Source organism: Cervus canadensis, chromosome 30 (assembly GCF_019320065.1).
Source record: "Cervus canadensis isolate Bull #8, Minnesota chromosome 30, ASM1932006v1, whole genome shotgun sequence".
Classification (NCBI taxonomy): Eukaryota; Metazoa; Chordata; class Mammalia; order Artiodactyla; family Cervidae; genus Cervus; species Cervus canadensis.
In genome coordinates this window covers 32,139,660-32,159,359 of record NC_057415.1, presented here as the reverse complement: position 1 = coordinate 32,159,359, position 19,700 = coordinate 32,139,660, and the positions used below count along the sequence as shown (strand labels likewise).

At 39.9% G+C, this 19,700-nt stretch overlaps 1 protein-coding gene across 1 annotated transcript in view; it reads left to right on the top strand.

The window, feature by feature from the left end:
- The window catches only part of SVEP1 (sushi, von Willebrand factor type A, EGF and pentraxin domain containing 1), a 186,845-nt gene that overhangs the window by 115,577 nt on the left and 51,568 nt on the right, over nt 1-19,700 (top strand). The window contains exons 22-32 of the mRNA XM_043453918.1: nt 936-1,049; nt 1,889-2,002; nt 2,805-3,006; nt 6,107-6,264; nt 8,468-8,669; nt 10,518-10,693; nt 13,881-14,005; nt 15,181-15,304; nt 16,099-16,269; nt 17,925-18,098; nt 18,525-18,644. Coding sequence (XP_043309853.1) covers nt 936-1,049; nt 1,889-2,002; nt 2,805-3,006; nt 6,107-6,264; nt 8,468-8,669; nt 10,518-10,693; nt 13,881-14,005; nt 15,181-15,304; nt 16,099-16,269; nt 17,925-18,098; nt 18,525-18,644 — 1,680 coding nt within the window. The remainder of the gene's footprint in view (nt 1-935; nt 1,050-1,888; nt 2,003-2,804; nt 3,007-6,106; nt 6,265-8,467; nt 8,670-10,517; nt 10,694-13,880; nt 14,006-15,180; nt 15,305-16,098; nt 16,270-17,924; nt 18,099-18,524; nt 18,645-19,700) is intronic.

Below are 19,700 nucleotides of genomic sequence, written 5' to 3'. Positions count from 1 at the left end.
GAACTATATATTAAATGTTGCAGCTCATTTAAAATAATTTCCTGTTTTCTTCTAGAAATGCAGTTTTTCCTTTTTGAGTTTTGTGTCACCAGCATGAAGTATTTTAATGCGAAAAGTGGTATTTAGATGAAAGAATTTACCACAAAAGAGAAGTTGGAAGACAAAATACAGAATATTGTCATTCCACTTATTTCAGCATGTGCACACATGTATGTGTGTGTATGTTTCAATTTTTATAGGAATTTTTGTCCCAACATTCCATAAGAAATAATCTTGTCCTAGAATTTTATAAATGAGAGTTTATTGAGAAAAGCATAGTATATGACAGTGATTCTCAAATTTTGATGTGCATCAGAATCATCTGGAGGATTTCCTAAAACACAGACTGTGGCATTTCTGTCACATTCCCAGGGGATTACTGATGCTATTGATCCAGAGACCATTCTTTGAGATCTCCTCGTGTAGAAGAACATGGGTTTCAGCAGAATTAGTCCATAGAAAGACTGTGTGTACCCTATGAGAAGATAAACCCTATTCTAGGACACATGGCATGAGTTGAGATCTGGCAGGATCTAGCACCACCCCCATTCCTCATCCAAGTGGCCTTGGTAACAAGTACATATGACTTTTTACTTTTCACTTTGAAATCAAACTAATTCCTGGCTCCATTTTATGCTTCCAGATTTCCCTCTTTCCCCTCTACTTCTGACTTGGGATCTTTTGCTGTCTTTTATGTATCCTTGTAAGGAGAGCTTAAATCTATTTAGAAAGAGGTAATACCTTCATGAAATACTTAAATAGATGGTAATTCCTAAGATATTGCCTTTTTCTTTGTCACTGCCACTCCCTATAAATTCAGGTTATTGGGGTAATTACCTTTAAAGGACAGTTCTGTTCATCCTTTCTTTGATTGACCTTCAGTGTTTGCATTTTAGGCTTAAAATGTGAGATAGACATTGATGAATGCAGCTCACTGCCCTGCCACAACAATGGAATTTGTAAAGACCGAGTTGGAGAATTCATTTGTGAATGCCCATCTGGTTACACAGGTAAGGAAAGAGTGTCTCATTCTTACAGTATAAACCTTTGAAACCTTAAAATAATGAGTTACCATCTCACACCTGTTAGATTGGCTATCATCAAAAGGTAAGAGATAACAGTGCTAGTGAGGACATGGAGTAAAGGGGACTATTGTGCACTCTTGGTGGGAATGTAAATTGCTTCAGCCATGGTGGAAAACAGCATGGAGGTTCCTCAAAAAATTGGAAATAGAATTACCATACAATCCAGCAATCCCTCTTCTGGGTATCCATTCAAAGATATGAAATCACTATCTCAAAGAGATATCTGTACTTCCATGTTCATTGCAGCATTATTCACAATAGCCAATGGCCAAGATATGGAAACAAGCTAAGTATATATCAAGAGATGAATGGATAAAGAAAATGTGAGGTAGGTAGGTAGGTAGATATCCTTCAATGCTATGTCGCTTCAGTTGTGTCTTAACTCTTTGTGACCCTGTAGACTGTAGCCCACCAGGCTTCTCTGTCCATGGGATTCTGCAGGCAAGAATATTGGACTGGCTTGCCATGCCCTTCTCCAGGGGATCTTCCTGGAGGGAAGGGATCGAACCCACATCTCATTATGTCTTCTGCATTGACAGGCAGGTTCTTTACCACTAGCACCACCTGGGAACCCCTATGTATAACATTTATTGGAATATTATTCAGCAAATAATTATATTTGGCAAAGTGCGTATTTTTTCCACAAGCATATTAGCCTTGATTTCCAATTTCTCTGCTCTTACACCTGAACAACTTGCTTGAAACTATTAGTCTTAAATTCCTTTCAGTTTTGTCAAGTGCAAATATTCTGTGATTCTTTACAGGTCAGCTATGTGAAGAAAATGTAAATGAGTGCAGCTCCAGTCCTTGTTTAAATAAAGGAACTTGTGTTGATGGCCTGGATGGTTATCACTGCATGTGTGTGAAAGGATACATGGGTAAGATGTTTTCATTCTTCCTAGTTGTCTTTTAAATAGTTCTATAAAGCCTCATAAATCATTATATTTACTGTTATATATGTGATATTATAAAAGTTAATGTTAATTTTCTGATTTTATAACTGTGCCATGATTTTATAAGTGAAAGTCCTTATTTGTGAGGAAATTCACACTGAAGTATTTAGAGGTAAGAGAGCATTGGGTCTAAAATTGACTAAAGCAATTCAGAAAAAGTAATATGTTCTTGTACATGTCTGTGTATATATGTATATGTAGAGACAGAGAAGACTTGAGTTTATATGCTAAGACAAACACTCAAGAAGTAACTGGAGATGAATTATATAAAATATTATTGTAAGTGAATGCTAAATAATAGAATGTATATGTGTGTATTGTATATATATATATACACACACATATATAACTGGTAAAGAATAAGTCCAAAACAGAAAATGATCAGTGATAGAAAGAGGCAAGATCAAAGATACAGATGAACATTTTGAACTATATGTGCTAGTTTCATTTTTATTTAAACATTATCTCAGTTAGATGTTCATTGCTAATGTTAGTTCCAGAAAAAGGTAAGATTAAAAGAGCAGATTATCAAAAATACAGTCCTAAAATGATTTAGAAAAGCCAGAACTTATTTAGGGATAGGTCTCAAACCTGTCTGGTCAGCCAGTGGCTCTGCAGCCTCCCTTTCATCCTTTCGAAGCAGCATCCTCCAAGGAGTCCTCACCTTGATTCCAGTTTTCCAAAGGGGTTAACCTTTGGGCTGTCTGTCATCCTCATCCATCCCCAGGCCTACACTGTGAAACAGAAGTCAATGAATGCCAATCAAGCCCATGTTTAAATAACGCAGTCTGTGAAGATCAGCTTGGGGGGTTCTTGTGCAAATGCCCACCTGGATTTTTGGGCACCCGGTGTGACATAAATATGGATGAGTGTCTCAGCCAACCATGCAAAAATGGAGCTACCTGCAAGGATGGTGCCAATAGCTTCAGGTAATGATAGACTAAGCCTGACTCTTTTTGCTGTTTTTCTTATCTTAACTGTTCAGTCATTCTGCCATCTTACGAGTATTACTTTGAATCCCAGGCCAGCCCTTCCCAAATCCTAGCCCAAGGATAGGCTATGGTAGAATCTGACTACCACCTGATGTTCTGATTTCCTACCTCTTGGGTAAAGTCTGGAATTTTATAATAGGCAATCTATATGTTTTAAGTTCTCCTGTGTTTCTGAAGCACAGCCAGACTTTGAAACCACTATCCTATGCTTGGGAAGTCATAAAAGATAAAAGGAAGGACATTTATTCAAAAGCAAATGGAGAATCACTACTCAAAACCCAGTTTCAAATGTTTTATATTTTAGCTGGAGTTTTCCCACCAACTAAAATCAGAAGGAATAGTGCAGTTCTACTGTCACAGTGCCATTCTATGACCATGGTTTTCAAACTTTTTTTTTTAGTTTAGTGTCCCTTGTTTCCAGGGAAATCAGAGTGTAAACAAAAAAATTAAAGCTAAGCTTTTGTGGTTGAAAATAGTGGTGTTTTGGGGGAGAAAGACTGGCTTCCTGAGGCAGGTGTTAGGGTACCAGTAGAAAGCAGTTTGAAAACCAACACTTTTTTTTTTTAATCACTATCAACTCTGCTCTGTTCCATTCACGTCCCCTTGCAAGATCTGTGGCTCCTGCAGTACAAAAAGAGACTGGCTTTGCTTGCAGAATTTTAGGGAACTTTACTGTCCTCAGCAAGCAACTGGTTCTGCAAGTTTTCAAAAGTTAAAAGCAAAAAAAAAAAAATTTCTACCTCAGTTGCAACATTTCCTAGTCCCCTTCCATTACCATCCCCCAAGAGAGCTAGGACACTATCTGGAAGAAATAGGGAGCCAGTTCTGCCAGTGAGATTTTCACTGTCAATATGAAAATGAGATCTTCGTGTAGCATCAGCTTGTCGTAGGTTTTTTGTATCTTCAAGCATATGGCAATGAGACATTTCCAGATGAACAGCAAGAGTTCCAAACTCTCCCCAGGGTCCAAAACAATTGATAAATACCAAATTTGTCTAAATCCTAACTAGAGGAAAGGTGAAGAAGGCAAACTCTCCTACTTCAAAAGCAATGCTAGTTGCCACCGAAGTGAATCTGTTTCACAGAGATACTGAACTACTATAATGATATCAAACATGGACAGATATACATCAGAAATTAAAACAACATTGTAAATCAACTATACGTCTATAAAATTTAAAAAACAAATATTTTTAAAGTATTGCAAAAAAAAAAATGGACAGATAAAGATGAGTAAAATTCTAGTGGTTTACCATCAAATACACAGAACTCCATAAAGATGCCCGCCAATTCCAACTGAAATTTTCTTTTAAACCTCCAAATACTGCTTATTTATATTATTACCAATATCAAAGAGGTCCCCATATAAAGATGCTAGTAGTAATATTAACTACATTTCTTGGGCAGATCCTTTTTAATTAAAGATATTTCAGATATACTAAAAATTACGAAGAATAATAAAAGTCATACACTCACCAAAGTAGTGATCAATCCTTAGTCTTTTGCTATATTTGGTTCATATCTTTCATTTTTACAAAAATAAATTCTAAAGATAGATTTGGAGTCCCTCCAATAAGTGTGCACATACACACACATTCCTCTTCTTCACTAGTAGTAACCACTGTCTTGAAGTCAGTTTATAGCTTTCTCATTCAGACTTTGCTTTACTACATATATGACTTCATAAACAATAAATAGTATAGTTTTACATGTTAATATAAGTAGTTTCATAATATATATATACGTATATATAATCCTTTTGTATTTTGTTTTTCCTTTCAACACTGTGTATTATCAATGTTGGTATATTTGCCTCTAGTTTACTCATTTCAACTGCCAATTAGTATTCCATTGGATAATTATACCATAGTTTATTTTCCCATTCACTTCTTCATGAACATGCAGAATGATGCTGTTGTGAACATCTGTTGTACGTGTTCTTGCACACCTGGACAGTCATCTCCTAGAATTCATAGTAGAAGTGGACATACAGGGCTCTGAAAGTGCAAACCCACCACTTTCTTTGACTTTGCCACATGGTTCATGCCACTCTGTCAGTATTTGACATCATCCAATGTATTTTCCATTTGGAGGAGTTTAAATGGCTTCTTGCATTCCCCAGAGACTGTATGGCATCCTGATTGTGATCAAAGTCCCCCCCCCCCTCAACTTAGTATCAAGAGGACTTGGGCAACTTAACCTTTCTGAACCACAATTTCCTCATTATAAACTGGGAATAATAATATTCTTCATCGTTATAAGGATTGATTTAATGTATGTGGGGATTCCAGGTGGTGCTAGTGGTAAAGACCCCACCTGCCAATGCAGGAAGACCATAAGAGACACGAGTTCAGTCCCTAGGTCAGGAAGATCCCCTGGAGGAGGGCATGGCAACCCACTCCAGTATTATTGCCTGGAGAATCCCATGGGCAGAGGAGTCTGGCGGGTTGCAGTCCGTGGGGTCACAGAGAGTCAGACACAGCTAAAGCAACTTGGCATGGCATATATAAGTGTTTAGAAGAGTGTGTTAACTTTTTATATTTTTTCCTAGCACTTCGTGGTGAGAGAAATTGCCAACGTGCCAATACTTCACCTTGACCTGAACTAATTTCTACTTTATTTTTTACCACTGTAACATTTCAAGTATATGTTGTCTTAAATAGGTTTATTTGAATGAACTTTAAAAAGTAATAGTTAAAGCACCATTTTAATGTGGAAAATGTGTTTCAGCATGTCAGGATTTTTTAAAAATTCAGTTAAACTGAAAAAAAAGAAAAAACAAAACAATTCACCCATTTTTCCCACCCCATGCCTCTGGCAACCACCAGTCTATTTTGTAGGCTGTGGGTGTGTGTGCAGGTGTGTGTGTGGGTGGGTGTGTATACACATATGTATATTTAGATTCCACATACAAGAGAGCTCATATTAGCACTAAACTTTCCAGAGTCTTTTGAGACAGTGCTGTCATTAATGGGAGGCTGCTTCTAATGCCTTTCTGCAACTATGCTAATTGTTACGACATTTTGTATTCTTTCAGGTGTCACTGTGCGGCAGGCTTCACAGGGACTCAGTGTGAGTTGAACATCAACGAATGTCAGTCTAACCCCTGTAAAAACCAGGCCACCTGTGTGGATGAATTAAATTCATACAGCTGTAAATGTCAGCCAGGATTTTCAGGCAGCAGGTGTGAAACAGGTATATGTGAGCTTAATGTTGTTAAGGACGATACCAAGTATAGGGATACAATAACGACATCAATTTTTACCTGCGCTAAGCACAATCTGTATACAAAAAACTATGTGAAGCATTTTGTACTTATTTAGTCTTCACAGCTATCCAGTAAACTGGCTCATGTTATCTCCAGGAGCACAGAGGAGGAGGTTGAGCTTAGAGATGCAAGGGTGAAATGGAGAAAATCGAATTTAACAGAACTCTTCTCATTCTGTGTGTTTAGAAAGGACACTTGGATAAGTCACTTGATTTAGATTGTTCAGAGTCCATGGATATGTTTAGAGAATTAATGCTCAACTGCTTTCTCAGAGCATAGGAGTCTTCTAGCTATAGGACTTTTGTTCTGTTGAGTGGGATATGCAGGACTAGGGCTCCTGAAATGGGGAAGAGCCAGGGCCCTGAGCAGGAATGGACTGTTGCCCTTGCAGTGGACCCCCCCTTCTCTCCTGCAGTGTCAGTTACTTGAGTTATTCCCATTGAGTTACCCCACTCCCTTGAGTTATTCCCATCAGCCCACAGGTGCTTAGTCTCTCATCTTGAATGACTCCCCAGCCCCACCTCTCCTTCCAGCTATTCTGTTTCAAAGCTTCCTTGCACTGCTGAGTGCTTCTCCTGTCTTGGATATGCACTGTTGGTTTTATTTCAAACAATTTGTTGAACGAAAAGGAAACAGACTCACAGATACAGAGAACAAATTAGTGGTTACTAGTGGAAGGGGGAAGATGGGAAGGTAGGGTGGGTATAGGGGTAGAAGAGGTACACATTACTATGAATAAAATAAATAGGCTGCAGGGATGAGCATAGGAAAGACGGTCAGTATTTTATAATAACTATAAATGGAATGTAACCTTTAAAATTGTGAGTCACTGTGTTGTACACCTGAAACTTATTTAATATTGTAAATCAGTTATATCTCAATAAAAATAATAATAATAAAAGACGTACAAAATACAAAAGAAGGAATATGTTATTTATTTTGTAAGCAATATGTATTTATTTTGAAATTGCTTCTCAGAGTATCACATTTACTGAAATGAGCTTCTTTGGCGATAGTATTGTGTACTTGCTACTACCTTAGACAATTGAAAAATGCCTCACAACTGCCATGATATTTTCTTTTTATTAAAGTGTAGTTGATTTACAATGTTTTGTTAGTTCCTGGTATACACAGAGTGATTCAGTTATATATGTTTATATACACATGTATATATATTCTTTTTCATATTCTTTTCCCTATACTATATTACAAGATATTGAATACAGCTCCCTTTGCTAAACTTGTTCATTTTATGTACAGTAGTTTATATCTTTTAGTCCCAAACTCCGAATTTATCCTGTTACCCTCTTCAGTAACTATAAGCCTGTTTTCTACGTCTGTTAGTCTGTTTAGTAAATAAGTTCATCTGTATCATTTTTTTTAGATTCCGCAGATAAGTGATACCATGATATTTGTCTTTCTCCATATGATTTACTTCATTTAGTGTGATAATCTCTAGGTCCATCCATGTTTCTGCAAATGGCATTAGTTCATTCATTACCAGGCTTCCCCGGTAGCTCAGAGGGTAAAGCGTCTGCCTGCAATGCAGGAGACACAGGTTCGATCCCTGGGTTGGGAAGATCCCTGGAGAAGGAAATGGCAACCCACCCCAGTATTCTTGCCTGGAGAGTCCCATGGACGGAGGAGCCTGGTAGGCTACAGTCCACGGAGTCGCAAAGAGTCAGACACAACTGAGTGACTTCACTCCACTTCATTCTTTTTATGGCTGAGTAGTATTCCATTTCTGTGTGTATGTGTGTGTGCCACTATGAACATTGAAGTACATGTATCTTTTAGAATTAGACTTTTCTTCAGATATATGCCCAGGAGTGCAATTGCTGGGTTATATGGTAGTTCTGTTTTCTGGTTTTTGAGGAAACCTCCATTCTGTTTTCTACTGTAGCTGCACCAGTTTGCCTTCCCAACAGTAGAGGAGGATTCCCTTTTCTCCACACCCTCTGCAGCATTTATTATTTGTAGACATTTTAGTGATGACTCTCCTGACCATGTGAGGTGATACCTCATGGTAGTTTTGATTTACATTTCTCTAATAATTAGTGGTGTTGAGCATCTTTTCATGTGTCTTTTGGCCATCTGTATGTCCTCTCATACTTTTCTTATTTGTTGCAGAACAGTCTGCAGGCTTTAACCTGGATTTTGAAGTTTCTGCCATTTATGGTTACGTCATGCTGGATGGTGTGCTTCCGTCCCTCCATGCTATAACCTGCACGTTCTGGATGAAATCGTCTGACGACACTAATTACGGGACGCCGATCTCCTATGCCCTGGAGAATGGCAGTGACAATACCTTCCTCCTAACCGATTATAACGGGTAAGCAGAGACAGCAGGAAGGCCATGTTAGGACTTATCCTGGCACCAGGTTAGAACTGACATGGGTGGGGATGGAGCGGTAGGAGGCTCAAGTGTTCCAACAGGACAACAGGGTGATGAGTCAAACAGAGCATCTGGACAGGTCCTATACGAAGGCAGCGTTTCAGTGGCAGTACCTTATACGTGTATTGTGTTTTGCTATTTGCTAAATATTACCATCAGAGCCACCAGGGAAGCCCAGGTATTTTCAGATGTTTTATTTCATTTGAGCTTCACAAGGACTTGAGGAACTGATGCCCCTTAACAGGTGAAATGAATGAGAAGCTAAATGCTTTACCCCCCCCCCCCCAAACTCACACCATGGGAGTGGCAGAATTGTCAAACTGACTGTTCAGACCAGTGCTCCTTTATTTGCATATCAGAGTGGCCAAAGGTCAAAGGATTTCCATGGCACTGTTGGTCCTTGGAAGACCCTTGTATTGAATAAGAATCCATTTGAAATATCCAGTGCACAAGGTGACATTTTTTGTTGTCTTTTTGGATCAATTAGTTCCAGTTCGGGGCCCCATCCTTCTGGGCTGATAGGAAAGTCAACTTCAGCTGTTTCTCTGATTTCTTTCACTAGTGACTGCTTCTCCTGTCTTAGATACTCATGGATCATCTAAAACCCACAGAGTTTTGCTAAAGAGCCACCAGCTCAGGCAGGACTTCCATCACTGGTTATCTGTCCACCCTGCCGATCACTGAGCTGCCTCTGTGGTCCTTTCAGAACCTCTGCTGTTTGCCACGTTTGGGGTCCTTGGCAAGGCTGCGAGTTTATGCCTTTTGATTAAGAAAGATGCTGTGGCATGCCACATGGCCTTTTCCTCCCAGGTCTGCCCAACCATGTGGCCTTTTGCTCCGGTTGCAGGCCTCAAGGACAACACATTGAGCTCTCCTTCCTTGCCTCAGTCCGTGAGATTCTCACTATTCTGGTGAAAATCTTCACAGCCTCAAACCCTATCCTTCTTAGTGGACTTGAACATTCAGAAACAAAATGTAAGAAATTTCAAAATCCTCCCCCAAGACAGATTGCATAGGAAGAGAAAACCTGTTGCCTGCTTGAGTTTGGGGAGGAAAAACAGTGGGGAAACAATTTGTGTTTTAGAAATATCTTTTCATAATCATCTTTGAATAGGGGTTTAGGAGCTGCTGATACAGTTACTTAATGACTTCTTCTCTATCAGTTTCCCCCTAATCTTTTCTTTTTCTCCATTTGGTTTTGAAGATACTCCACTTTCCACTGCTTCTTAACTTGAACATTTCTCGAAGTGACATGGTTGTTGGAACCCTTTTGTGGTTGGTCACCTAGTTTAGTACCAATGATTCTTTCTCTTGCATCAATGTACTTCATCTGCCAAGTGACTGTTCTGGCAACAGAGAGATAGGACTGACTTCCTAGGACATCTCTGAAGTCTGTTCCAAGTTGTAGGAACATACATCCTAGAGAAAAGAAACCAGACTGACATTTGCGAAACTCTCATTCCTTCCATTCTTGACTCATTCTCTCTAGAATAGACAGTTGGTGAATTATCTCAAATTGGGCCAGTTTGTTTCAGCATGTCCTAAGGCATTTTCCCTACCCCTCAGTGTTTAGGAAACGCAAACCAGTTTTCAATGAGCTACAAAACAATCAAAGGTAATTAGTAATCAAATCTGCTTCTATGAAACATGGCTCAAATGGAGGAAAAGAGGTAATGGTTGGATGCAAAGTACTTTACCCACAAAAAGGAAGAAAGATCGTAACATGCCCCACATATGGGATTACAACATATGACTGATGATTGTATCCCTTGAATCTTTGTGCAGCTGGGTTCTTTATGTAAATGGCAAGGAAAAAATTACAGACTGTCCCGCTGTGAATGACGGCAATTGGCATCACATTGCCATCACTTGGACGAGTACTGGTGGAGCCTGGAAAGTCTACATCGATGGGAAGTTATCCGACGGTGGCATGGGCCTCTCTGTTGGATCACCCATCCCTGGTACGTCTTAGCAAACAGAATATAATTCCATCTGATGCTAGAGGCGGTGGTGCTTTGATGAACATCAAGTTTGCTGAGTCATCACACCCATTCACCACCTCCTAATTATCCAGACTGTGAATTATTAGAAGCTTTTCCTAGGTGAACTGTGTGACTTTGTATAAGAAATGCCTTTGGGATCGAAAATAAGACTACCAAGATGCATGCTGAACTGACTGTGCATGACTACTAAATTATCTTCCAAGAAGGAGATTAATTGCTGGTGTTTTGTTTGTTGGTTTTGTCTGTTATTTTTTTTTTTTAGGTGTGGTTTGTGATCAGAATACACACTAAACAAGTAGATTCAGAATATAAGCTGGAGCACTGCTAATAGTTATCTATCTTTTATGCCCTTTTTCTCATAGAACTCAGACTCTCTTCTAAAAATACTTTTAAACAAATATTTAGAGAGTTGAGTTTTGAAGGAATGCAGAAGTATTAAGTGTTCCAGGGTTCTCAGCATTGTACCTGGCAATAAGCCTGCTCTATCTAGGTTCTTCTGTGACGTATGTCATGTGAGCAGGAACATCTGGAGGCTCCCTGTAGTAAATAAGGAAACATTAAAAGTGTTTCTGCAGGAAGTGGTGGTATCCTCTGAAGGGAAGTGCTGGCTTCTTTTTGTGTTGTTGTTTTTAACTCGCCCTTCTCTGGGTGGTGAGATTTTAGGTGGCTTTTATATTTCTTCTTGGTCCTTTTCTGATATTTTTATAATGAGCATTTATTTCATTTATGGTAAAAAAAAAAAAAGTTTCTATCTTAAAAGAATTGGAACTATAATAGTAGCTACCCACGGGGACAGTTCTCTGACCACAGTAATAAGAATGAATTATAGTCCATAACTATTGCAGAACTCCATTTGACCGACCCTAGTGAATGACTGACTGTGGTTTGGTTGACCAGATTTATTGAAGACTGTATTAGGTGAAATAGAAATTCTTGGGAAAGGACCATTATTAGAGCAAGAATTAGGGGTAGAGGAAGATTCTGTGTTTGGTTTTAGACATACTGAGTATGAATTTTAATCCCACGAATGTATGCAGCTAAAAACATAATTTGATACCATTTTATATCAAAATGACAGAATTGTCTTTTAGTGATAGGTTATGTTTGTCAAGAATTCAGCATGGTGAATGCTCTTATAGAGTCCTGGGGGGTGTGAAAATTGATCCAGACTTTCTGGGAAGCTATTTAGAAACATTCATCAACAGCCTTAGAGAAACTCTTTGCATGGAACCAACAATTCTCTACCAGGAATTAATCAAAAAGAAAGAATCAGTGATCTGAACAAATATCTATGTATCTATATATTTAGCTCAGCATTACCTTGGTACCAAGCCTGGAAACAACTCCAGTATCCATTAAGAAATAGTTGTTAACTTAGTTAATTAAGAAAATTATGTATTGTTGCGCATTCACATAATAAAATAACTATTAAAACTCATGAAATGAAAATATGTTCAAGAAAAGCAAGCTTCCAACATCATATGTAGTAGGACCTATGCTATGTGTTTTAAAATCTCTCTCATACACACATACTAAAAAAAATAATTTTAAAAACATATAATCTAGAAAGAAATACACAGAACTGTTAAATGATTTTTCCTGAGTAGGAAGAATTCCTTATATTTAATTTTTAAAAATGTTCTTCCATGTGTATGTATTCATTTTTAATTGTTAATTTTATAAGAAAAAGATATAGATTGGGAAATCACGAATGAGGGTTCTACAGACATGGAGTGGCAGGCCTGGGAGAATAACTGAAAGAAGAAGAGAGGAAGCCAAGGGTAGAATCCTGGGTTCATCAGAATCTAAGAGGCAGGTGGAGAAGGGAGAGTGAGGATGAGCAGAAAGGTTCAAGGAGAACCAGGGGAGGATGCTATCATGGAAACCAGCTGCAATCAGGAGGGCTCCTGGCAGGAAGCAAGTGACACAGACAAGAAGGATAACTGAAGAATTTCATGAAAGGACTGTTTTCAAAGATGTGGGCTTCCCAGGTAGTGGTAAAGAACCCACCTGCCAATGCAGGTAGATGTAAGAGGTGCGGGTTCAATCCCTAGGTTGGGAAGATCCATTGGAGTAGGAAACGGCAACCCACTCCAGTATTCTTGCCTGGAGAATCCCGTGGACAGAGGAGCCTGGCAGGCAGTGGTCCATAGTGTCACAAAGAGTCAGACACAATTGAAATGACTTAGCATGCTGTCCTGGGCAAGGTTAAGAGAACCAAAATGTAGTAAAATACCCCATGACTAGTAGCGATGGAAAGTCACAAGAGATGCACATGAAGTGACAGAGTGGGAGTTGTCACCAGAATGTAGGCAAACCTGTAGTGATGGTTTGCCTTCAAACCATCATGCCTACAAACCAGTGATGCAAGAGAGAGGAAAGCAGCCCCTTCCATCTGTTGCCTGGGCGGAAGTTATCCAAGAAGTTAAACTTGTCTCTCATCCCACTTTCTTACCTCGGGCTGGTCTCTCCATTGGCCAGACAAACAGAGGCCAGAGGACTGAAGAAACCAGGAGATATAGTCCATGGGTGTCAACCTTGCGGCCACAAAGCAGAGTGGAAAAAGGGGGAGGGTGGCTCTCGAGGGGTGCAGACCTTCTAGAGTGCCAGGAAGGGCAGGTTAGTAGAATGAAATGCTTCCAAGAAACAAGTGATACAGAGAGGTCACCAGAGGTGAATATTGAAGAGTTTCCTTTGGATTGGGTCATTAGGTGGCCACTGGAAGGAATGTTCCTTGGAATTGGTAATAGAACTTTAAGCATTATAGGCTAAAGAATAAGATAATGAAGAGCAGCTACTGGTAATCTGTCACAGAGGGTAATTTCCTAGAGCAAAAGAGGCAAAAAAGGACTTAGCTACTTTGTTGACATAAAATATTATATGCATATATAAGTATATATGTAGTTTTATAGTTAAATATTTATAAATCCAATCTTGTGTTCCAAATCGTCTTTGACTGATTTTTCAGTTGCTGTATAAAATGTCGAACTCATCTTACTGATAAATCATGCAGTGAATGTAGATAATTTAACTTCTCAATAATTTCCCCTGATACATTTGTATAGGCTGTGCCTTCATTAAGTTAGCATTTTAGAAATAACAGCCAAGCCACTCTTCTTCCTTTTTTCTTTCCTTTTCTCTTTAGGTGGTGGTTCATTGGTTCTTGGGCAAGAACAGGACACAAAAGGAGAGGGATTCAACCCAGCTGAGTCTTTTGTGGGCTCCATAAGCCAGCTCAACCTCTGGGACTATGTCCTGTCTCCACTGCAGGTCAATTCCATTTTCAGTGTATGACAGTAATGACATGCAAAGGTACAAACCTAGTACAAATGTGCACAGCCTAATGCTACCGTATCTATGCCACCGCTGAGCTTTCAGAAGTTACCGGCAGTATCATTTGATGCTACGGTAGTAGACTAAGCTAGGCAGAGGTTATTTACAGTGTCTTGGTGATGTTTTATAATTTTATTGGACATGACTTTCATAAATCTTGTGATTTCAGAACTAGAAATAATCATAGAGAAGAATATTTCCAATCCCTCTGACTCAAGAAGCAGAAATTTAGGGCTGGCACAAGATCACACATACAGAGTAACAGATGGACTAGTGGTTAAAGCCAGCCTACAGTCCAATGGCCTGGGTTCAAGTTCCAGTTTCACCATGAACTCACTCTGCTTATTTTGAACATGTTACCCCATCTCTCTATGCTTCAGTTTTCAAATCTATTAAAGATAAACAAATAGAATTGCATAGTGGAGTTTTGGCAGAATGGAACCAAGTCCTGCATATAACATTGAGGTATCGTTTGGCACATAGTAAGGGCTTGACAGGCTTCCCCGGTAGCTCAGTGGTAAAGAACCCACCTGCCAATGCAGAAGACGTGGGTTTGATCCCTGAGTCTGAAAGATCCCCAAGAGAAGGAAATGGCAACCCACTCCAGTATTCTTGCCTGGGAAATCCCATGGATGGAGGAGCCTGGCAGGCTGCAGTCCATGGGGTTGCAAAGAGTTGGATACAACTTAGTGACTAAACAACAGCAAAGGTGCTTGATAGATGTTTACTCTTACTATTATTGTGGCAGAACTTGCCTGAACCTCAGCTTTCTCACCTCCAGGTCAGACATAGGAGGCCAGAGAGGAAGCGCCCCTACAACACCTTGACAAACTGCAGAGTTTTAGACAAGAAATTCTATATGTAGAATTTCAGAATTTCCAGTGACTATGAAATATTTGGTAAAGGGAATGGTGGAGGGGAGGGGAGAGAGAGAAAAGGAAGAGAACTTCCCTTTGCCCCTGAAATCACACCCTACATCCAAAACTCTGCTTCCCGCCCCCTGCCCCTCACAAGTATGTGAATGTTCTCAGCAGGACCAGATTAAGATATAATAACTCTGTCTTCCAGAAGCAAGTGAGGTTTGTCTAAAAGATGGATTTGTAAATTTTCAGGTGAAATCGCTGGCCACCTCATGCCCAGAGGAACTCAGTAAAGGAAACGTGCTAGCCTGGCCTGATTTCCTGTCGGGAATTGTGGGGAGAGTGAAGATCAATCCGAAGAGCGTATTCTGTTCGGGTTAGCTTCCTTCTTCTTTAGACTCTGCTGTCTCTTGATTACTCCGGGATTTTCTAGCAAAAGGAGACATTTGATTCTCTACTGGTCAAATAGTGTGTGCTTGTCAGTTTACCTTATAATTCATGTTTAGCCTACCTTATCTAAAGGGTCTGTTATTTTTTAATACATAAATACACAATACTGCACAAAATACTGCACAAAATAATTGTGCAGGAAACTTGAACAAAGGTAAAATAAGGAAAATAGGATGAGCAGAGCGATATGGTTAATTTTTCTTAAATACCTATCGAAGTCCTGTCCCCCAGTTTGAGATGGGGTACTCTCTTGGCTCTGTAATTCCTAGCCGTCATCCACGTGCAGGTAGCAGAGAGGGAAGAGAAATAGATATAATAATATACATACTGAGTGGTCAAACTCTGCCCTCTGGTCCCAGCTCCCTTCTAAAATTCAATATATAATATTTAAAGAAGTTCTGAAGATATCCTAGAATTCATGGCTTTTGTTAACTCATAAGGACATTTTATTAATTCTGAAATACTATTTGTAATTCAAAAATACCATTTTCCTTAAAAATATTCAGCAGACTTCTGCTGAAAGAGGAAAAGTTGTTTGTTGAATCCAGTAGTTTTTTTCTAGAAATTTTGCATGCCAGAGATCTGGTTACATGTTATCTTGTTTTAGTATCAATAGAGTGGCTCTCAAATGCTGGTACAATATATGATTTGAAACCCTTAACCTGGTGATGTTGCCTGTGTGTTTCTGACAAGTTCTGAACCAGTGTTCTTTGCCCTCAGATTGCCCATCTTTAGAAGGATCGGTACCTCATCTGCGAACTGCATCAAGAGACGTAAAGCCAGGCTCCAAAATCAGTCTGTACTGTGATCCAGGCTTCCAGATGATCGGAAACTCTGTGCAGTATTGCCTGAATCAAGGACAGTGGACACAACCACTGCCTCACTGTGAACGTGAGCAGTCTTTGTTGAAGGCATTTCAGTAGCTCTTGAAAATTACTGGAACCCTAAGAACACCTTTTGAGGAATGCTAGATAAAAGTGGAGTACTTCTTAACAGCCAATATAGCAGATACTCATTACTTTCTTTGTGTAATGAAGTGTGCTGGGCACCATGAGGGAGGTGGGAGATGAGGATACAGAGAGCCCACACCTGTGAAGGCACCCAAGTGGCCCAAGGAAATGAATGGAGGGAAAGACAGGTGTGAAGCCTGGAGCCCAGAGGGAGATGGGCCGTTGCTGGGTGGGAAAACAGGACTATATCTCTTTAAGTTGGATGCACCCATTCATTCATTCATTTAACAATTTTGAAAGTACCCAGTATGTGCTAGTGGAGAAGGCAATGGCACCCCACTCCAGTACTCTTGCCCGGAAAATCCCATGGACGGAGGAGCCTGGTAGGCTACAGTCCATGGGGTCGCGAAGAGTCAGACATGACTGAGTGACTTCACTTTCACTTTTCACTTTCATGCATTGGAGAAGGAAATGGCAACCCACTGCAGTGTTCTTGCCTGGAGAATCCCAGGGACGGGGGAGCCTGGTGGGCTGCCGTCTGTGGGGTCGCACAGAATCGGACACGACTGAAGCGACTTAGCAGCAGCAGTGTGTGCTAGACACCGAACTAAGTTCTGGAGATACGGCAGTTGGGGGAAGTCTCTCTTCTTGTGGAGTTTACATTGTGGGTAGGAAAGGCAAGAAGTAACAGGTAACATTATTTATTTATAGTAAGTAAGAACAGCAAAGGCCAGAATAAAGGCTTTGAAGAAAACTAAAGCAGGGTGGTGGTGGTTTAGTCGCTCAGTTATGTCCAACTCTTGGGACCCGTGGGCTGTAGCCTTCCAGGCTCCTCTGTCCATGGGGTTTCCCAGGCAAGAGTACTGGAATGGGTTGCCATTTCCTTCTCCAGGGGATCTTCCCAACCCAGGGATCAAACCTGTGTCTCCTGCATTGGAGGCAGGTTCTTTAGTGACTGAGCCACCAGGGGAAAAGCAGGACAGGGAGATATAAAGTGAGAGGGTTGGGTGGGAGCAGGACTGCTATTGTAGACAGGGTGATTGGGGAAGTTCCTCCATAACATCTCTTTCCACCTGGTGCTTATTTATCTGTTTCATGTATCTCATCTCTGACTAGACACTACAGTTTGTAAGGCAGGGATTTTGTCTGCTTGGTTCAACCTAAGCACCCAGACAACGTCTAGCAGGTAGCGGGGTCGCCATAATTATTTTTTTTTTTAGTATTTATTTATTTGACTGTGTTGGGTCTTAGTTGTGACACTTTAGATCTTTACTTGCAGCATGTGGGATCTAGTTCCTTGACCAGGGATGGAACCCAGGCCCCCTGCTTTGGGACCGTGACGTCTTAGCTATTGGATGACCAGGGAAGTCCCTCCATAATTATCTTTTAAATGAATGAATTGCATGCCCATTGTGAGCCGGACACTGGGCTTGATGCTCTGGGCACAAGAGTGGCTGCAGCCTGCCACCACTCCTATAGTATTCTCAGTGTAATGTTTGTGTGCATTGAAGAGTTCATGTTTAACTCAACTACAGGTTTAATATAAATTAGATGTCCGTTGAGTATTTTGCTCCTAACATAACTGTCACATTCCAGGCATTAGCTGTGGGGTGCCACCCCCTTTGGAGAACGGCTTCTATTCAGCCGAGGACTTCCATGCTGGCAGCACAGTGACCTACCAGTGCAACAATGGCTACTATTTGTTGGGCGATTCAAGGATGTTCTGTACGGATAATGGGAGCTGGAATGGCATTTCACCATCGTGTCTTGGTGAGATGGATCTTGGCAATTACTGCGTGCCTTTATTCTGACTCTGTGGGAGATAATTATCCCAAATTCCTGAGGCTCTTGCGGCGTGCCTTTGTTAATTTCATCTTGTCCTAGTCAGCTCTGGGCAAGCCATAGTGACAAAGCAGCTGTCCATGGACATGCCAAACATGTTTTAAATTTTTACCAGGCCCAACATAAGAATATCTTTTTCTTTCTTTCTTTCTTCTACTTATCCACCTATAAACTGTGGAAATAGCTTTTGTTGTAGATCTGCAATGTGATTATGACTACTAAATCTAAACTTCATGAAAAATATATATAATGTGATGCATTAAGTGATACATAATGATTTAAAAGTAAAAACAAATGTTTGCTCCATAAGACAAATCCATCAGCCTTATGGCCTGTAAACGATCTCTATTTTAGACGTTGATGAATGTGCAGTTGGGTCAGACTGTAGTGAGCACGCCTCCTGCCTGAATACAAATGGATCCTACGTCTGCTCATGTATCCCACCCTACACAGGAGATGGTAAAAACTGTGCAGGTAACTAGGCTATGTGTAACTGAGAAGTCTCTTTCAATTTTTTAATTGAAGTATATAGTTTAAATGTATGTCATATAAAAATAAGACAGTATTTTCAACTTCAAAGGGGATATGGAGAAGAAAAATCATCTTTAAAAAGATACTTAAACAGAGAAAGACAAATACATGATATCCCTTACATGTGAAATCTAAAAAAAATGACACACGTTACCTTATTTAGAAAACATCAGCAGACTCACAGACATACAAAACACACTTATGGTTATCAAAGGGGAACGTGGAGGGAGGGGTAAATTAGGAGTTTGGGATTAGCATATACACACTATAAATGCTATATGTAAAATAGATAATCAAAGGACCTAGTGTATAACACAGGGAGCTATATTCAATATCATATAATTATGTGTAATGGAAAAGAATCTGAAAAAGAATAGATATATTTATATATGTATAAGTGAATCATTTTGCTGTACATCTGAAGCTAACACAACATTGTAAATCAACTTATACTTCAGTAAGAAGTGTTTAAAGATACACAAGCAACAGTTGGAGGTGCTTTAAACTAGCACTGTGCTTTTCCTAACTTCACCAATTCTCGCATCCAAGTACTAACCAGGCCTGATCCTGCTCAGCTTCTGAGACCAGATGAGATCTGGCACGGTCAGGGTGGTATGGCCATAGATCCCAATTTCTGAAAAACAAAACTGAGAGCCGACTTTGTCACATGACTGTTGAAGAAATGTCTCCATAATAGAAGAATAATAGAGTGAATCTATAAATATAAGCGGTGGCCTCTGCTGCCTTCAGGCAGAGCAAAGAGGTTACTTCATCACCTCTTCTCTTTCAGAATTTTTCCTCTGCCTCAGCCACACAGAATCATTGGGAAAAAATAGACATCTTGCCTTACCACTTGCTTTACCTGTATTTTGTGGTAAGGTCGATAATACTCAACCCATCAATGTCTTTCTATACTAATTGTGAGAAAGCAGCTACTAGAAAAATTAGAACTTAATGAGGAATTCTCAAAATCAGTCTTATAATTGCATTTACTTTTTG